A 3,902-nucleotide genomic window follows, 5' to 3' on the forward strand; every position below is an offset into this window, starting at 1 on the left:
CTCACCCCTGCCCTCGGAGTCATGTCCTCTAAGCCCTGGAGCCCAGGACCCTGTCCCCACCACAGGCCCGGGTGCAGGCCCTGCCCCCTTCATTCTGAAGCTGTCCATACCCCCGGGGCCCAGCCAAGGCTCCCAGGCCCCGGCCAGCCCACCTACCCCATCCCAGCGCTGCCAACCCAGAGCGCCGCGAATCCTGGCTCCCGAGGGTGAGTGGAGCTCAGTGGCCCGGCTGCTCCAAGGCCCTGCCCCCACCCTCCCTGCCTCAGAGCCCCACTGTGAGGTCAGCGCCTTCTGACGAGTTCCGTCCACAGGTGTGCGGTGGGGCTGGGGGCTGGACATGGCCCCCTGTCCCCAGCCTGGCTCCTGCCTGGCCGGCAGCCCCCTGAGCCTGCTGTGTTTGTCCCTGTTGTTCACCCCTGCTGCAGGTGCCTCCTCTGCCCGGCTCCCAGCCCCCTCCCTCCTGCAGGCAGGGCCCCCTGTGCCCTCCGGGGCCCGGGGTTAGGGCCTGGAGGCCTCTGCAGGCAGGTGACCGCCTGGCCTTGCGGCCATGTCTCTGCAGCAGGAACCTACTGCGAGTGCAGCCTGGGCCTCAGCCGAGAAGCCCTCATCGCGCTCATCGTGGTGCTGGCGGGCGTCAGTGCCAGCTGCTTCTGCGCCCTTGTCATCGTGGCCATCGGCGTCTTGCGAGCTAAGGGGTGCGTGAGCGGGCTGGGCCCCGTCATGCCCGGAGGGCGCTGGCCCCGGGGTGGGCTGTCACGAGGGTGTGTGTGGGGAGGGCGGAGGCAGTGCTGCTCCAGGCTCACGCCCACCTTCATCCCTGCAGGGACCCGTGCCCTGAACAGGGAGACAGCAGGTGAGTGCGTGTCCCCTCCCTGCCCCCACTGGAAGCGCGGGTCACAGCGGCACCCGGCGCACTGCCCCAGGGGCTGGTCTACCCGGGTGGCCACGGCTCCCCAGCCTGCTGACCCAGCCCACCTTGCACAGGTTGGTGGAGCACTTCGGGGTCCAGGAAGACAGAATGGACCTGCGCGAGGTGCAAGTAGAGTCCCGCCTCGTGGACCCCGAGCTGGAGGGCTCCATGATGCCCTCCCTGGAGGGCCACAGTCTCATGACCATCTCCATGGAGACTCCTCTAGAGGAGCCGCCCCCGCCACCACCCCCCGAGTAGGGCGGGGGCAGCTGGCCAGGGAAATTAAACAGTATTTAGTTAATCCCGTGATGTCCTGCTTGCTCCACAGCCCCCTAGGGTGCGCGTGTGTGCGTGCGCGCGTTTCCTTGTCCCAGAGCAGGGAACCTACCCCAGGTGGTTTCACCTGCCCACAGTTGCCAACCCAGCTCCTCCCTGCAGCTTCCTTCCTGAAGTCTCCAAGTCGTGCCCCCCCCCACCTTGGTGCCTAAATTGCACCAAAGGGAGATGCCCCCTCCACTCACACTGTCCTCGGAAGCTCCTGGGAGCAGGGCACCCACTTTCCCCCTCCCCTGCTTCCCGTGTAGCTCCCTGCCTCAGGAACCCTACCCAGAGCTCAAGCCCAGGTGGGCCCCTACTCCGGCCCACTCACCCCCACGGGGAGGAGCCGCCTCCATGCGAGTCAAGAGCGGGGCGAGACCGTGTGTGAAAGGGCAGGCCGGGCAGCATTCCGGGTGGGTTCACAGGGGTTGGTGGGTGCAGGTGGGCGTGGTCCTGCTGCTCAGCCCCACGGGCCGTCTGGTGGTCTCATCAGCGTCCAAGCAGGCGCAGAGCCAAGGGCCCGGAGCTCAGGGACAGGTGGCTGGCGGTGCTGGGCGCTGGCTGCGTGCCTGGCCCCCGCCCCAGGCGTGGGACCAGCCGTCGGACAGGAACTGCCTGCGCCCTACCGGACAGTTAACATCTGAGCGAGCGCCACGGGTAGAGCTCCGGGACCAGGAGGCCGGGGCTGGGAAGGCGCACTCGCCGCAGGGTCCCCAGCTGGGGTCACGGAGCTGCCCCATGCCGAGACCCTCCTCTTTCCCGCGGCCTCCGCCGCGGCAGCATCAGATGCTCCTGCTGCTGCTGCTGCTGCTGCTGCTGCTGCCGCCGCGGCGGCCGGTCTGGGCCCAGACCCCCGCCGGGGCCGCCGCCTCGGGGTCCCCCGGCGCCCCGCACTGCCCCGAGGCGTGCGCGTGCGCGCCGGGCGGCCAGGCCAACTGCTCGGGCCTGGCGCTGGCCGCCGTGCCCGCGGGCCTGGGCGGGCGCGTGCGCGCGCTGCTGCTGGACCACAACCGCGTGCGCGCGCTGCCGCCCGGCGCCTTCGCGGCCGCCGCCGCGCTGCTGCGCCTGGACCTGCGGGGCAACGGGCTGCGCCGGGTGCACGCGCGCGCCTTCTGGGGCCTGGGCGCGCTGCAGCGGCTGGACCTGAGCGCCAACGAGCTGGAGGCGCTGGCGCCCGGCACCTTCGCGCCGCTGCGCGCGCTGCGCGCCCTCTCGCTGGCCGGCAACCGCCTGGCGCGCCTGGAGCCCGCGGCGCTGGGCGCGCTGCCCCTGCTGCGCGCGCTCAGCCTGCAGGACAACGCGCTGGCCGCCCTCGCGCCCGGCCTGCTGGCCGGCCTGCCCGCCCTGGACGCGCTGCGCCTGCGGGGCAACCCCTGGGCGTGCGGCTGCGCGCTGCGCCCGCTCTGCGCCTGGCTGCGCCGCCACCCCGCGCCGGCAGGTGAGCGCGGGCCGCGGGCCGGGGGCCGGGGGCCGGCCGCCGCCTGACCGCGCTCTGTCCGCAGACGCCGAGGCCCTGCTGTGCGTGCAGCCCGGCCGCCAGACGCTCCGCCCGCTGACCGCCCTGCCCGAGGCCGCCTTCCGCCACTGCGGCCGGCCGCTCGCCGCGCGGGACCTGGCCGTCGTCTACGCGCTGGGGCCCGGCTCCTTCCTCGCCAGCCTGGCCGCCTGCCTGGCGCTGGGCTCCGCGCTCACCGCCTGCCGCGCGCGCCGCCGCCGCCTGGCCGCCGCCCGCCGCCCGCCGCGGAGGCCGCCCGCCCCGCAGCCCCCCGCGGACCCCGCCCCGGCCGCGCCCGCGCCCCCCGCCCGCGCCCCCGCCCCCCAGCTCCCGCTGGCGTCAACAGGCAACGCGGACTGAGACTCGTGTGACTTGCTTTAACAGGACCGCGGCGCAGGCGGGGGAGGTGCGCCGCCCGGGCAGGAGGGCACGCGGGAAGGCACGCTCGGACGCGAGGGGCCGGTACCAGGTGTCGGCGGCGACACCCCGGAGCCGGCGGAGGGTGGGCGGCGGCCCCTGCGAGCCCGAGGTGCGGGGCAGGGTGGAAGACAGTCTGAGCCAGTGTCCGGGGAAGCCCACCGAGGGCTGCAGGCAGAGAGAAGGCTCAGCCTCCCAGTCGGCAGGAGGCCGGGAGGCGGCGGGAGCCCCTGGGAGGCGCTTGGCACTGGCGGGGAGGGGGTCGGGGACGACGGTGGAGAAGGGCAGGGCCAGCCCGGCGGATGGGTGGGTGGGGGAAGGGGCGCGGGGGTGCAGCAAGAAGAGGCGAGTGGGCTCTCGCTGCAGAGAGCAGGTGCTGGAGGGGTGACCCAGCCAGCTGGGGCCGTGGGCCCCCACTGCGGCTCGGGAAAGGACGTGGCTGCCATCTCTGCTCCAAAGCCCTCTGCCCGGGGCCGCCTAGGCCCCTCGCCCCAATGCTCGGGGACCCCAGGGCAGATCCCTGCCTCTGCCGGGGCGCCCTGTGGCCCTGCCCAGCCGGCTCAGCTCGGCCTGTCCTCAGCCGCTCCGGTCCGCACCTTGGTCCAGCAGGGGCTGCCCGCCAGGCAGCAGGGCGGGCGGACGGACGGGAGGCCCAGGATGGGCAGTCTCTGGGGCGGGTGGGTCCCTCAGGCCTTCCCGAGCAGCAGGACGCATCAGTGTCCTTGGCCGGGCTAACTGGGCAGGTGGGCGCCTCCGGGGGCC

At 73.8% G+C, this 3,902-nt stretch overlaps 1 protein-coding gene across 1 annotated transcript; it reads left to right on the top strand.

The window, feature by feature from the left end:
• Nucleotides 1-337: 337 nt before the first annotated feature.
• On the top strand, nt 338-1,168 carry TMEM210 (transmembrane protein 210; the record flags this gene model as incomplete). The annotated part of the gene is made up of 4 exons (XM_080709458.1): nt 338-425; nt 560-695; nt 824-853; nt 985-1,168. 4 exons carry the CDS (start codon nt 338-340, stop codon nt 1,166-1,168), a joined length of 438 nt encoding a protein of 145 aa, XP_080565584.1.
• Nucleotides 1,169-3,902: the final 2,734 nt, after the last annotated feature.

This window comes from Muscardinus avellanarius, assembly GCF_963383645.1.
Source record: "Muscardinus avellanarius genome assembly, chromosome: 13".
NCBI lineage: Eukaryota > Metazoa > Chordata > Mammalia > Rodentia > Gliridae > Muscardinus > Muscardinus avellanarius.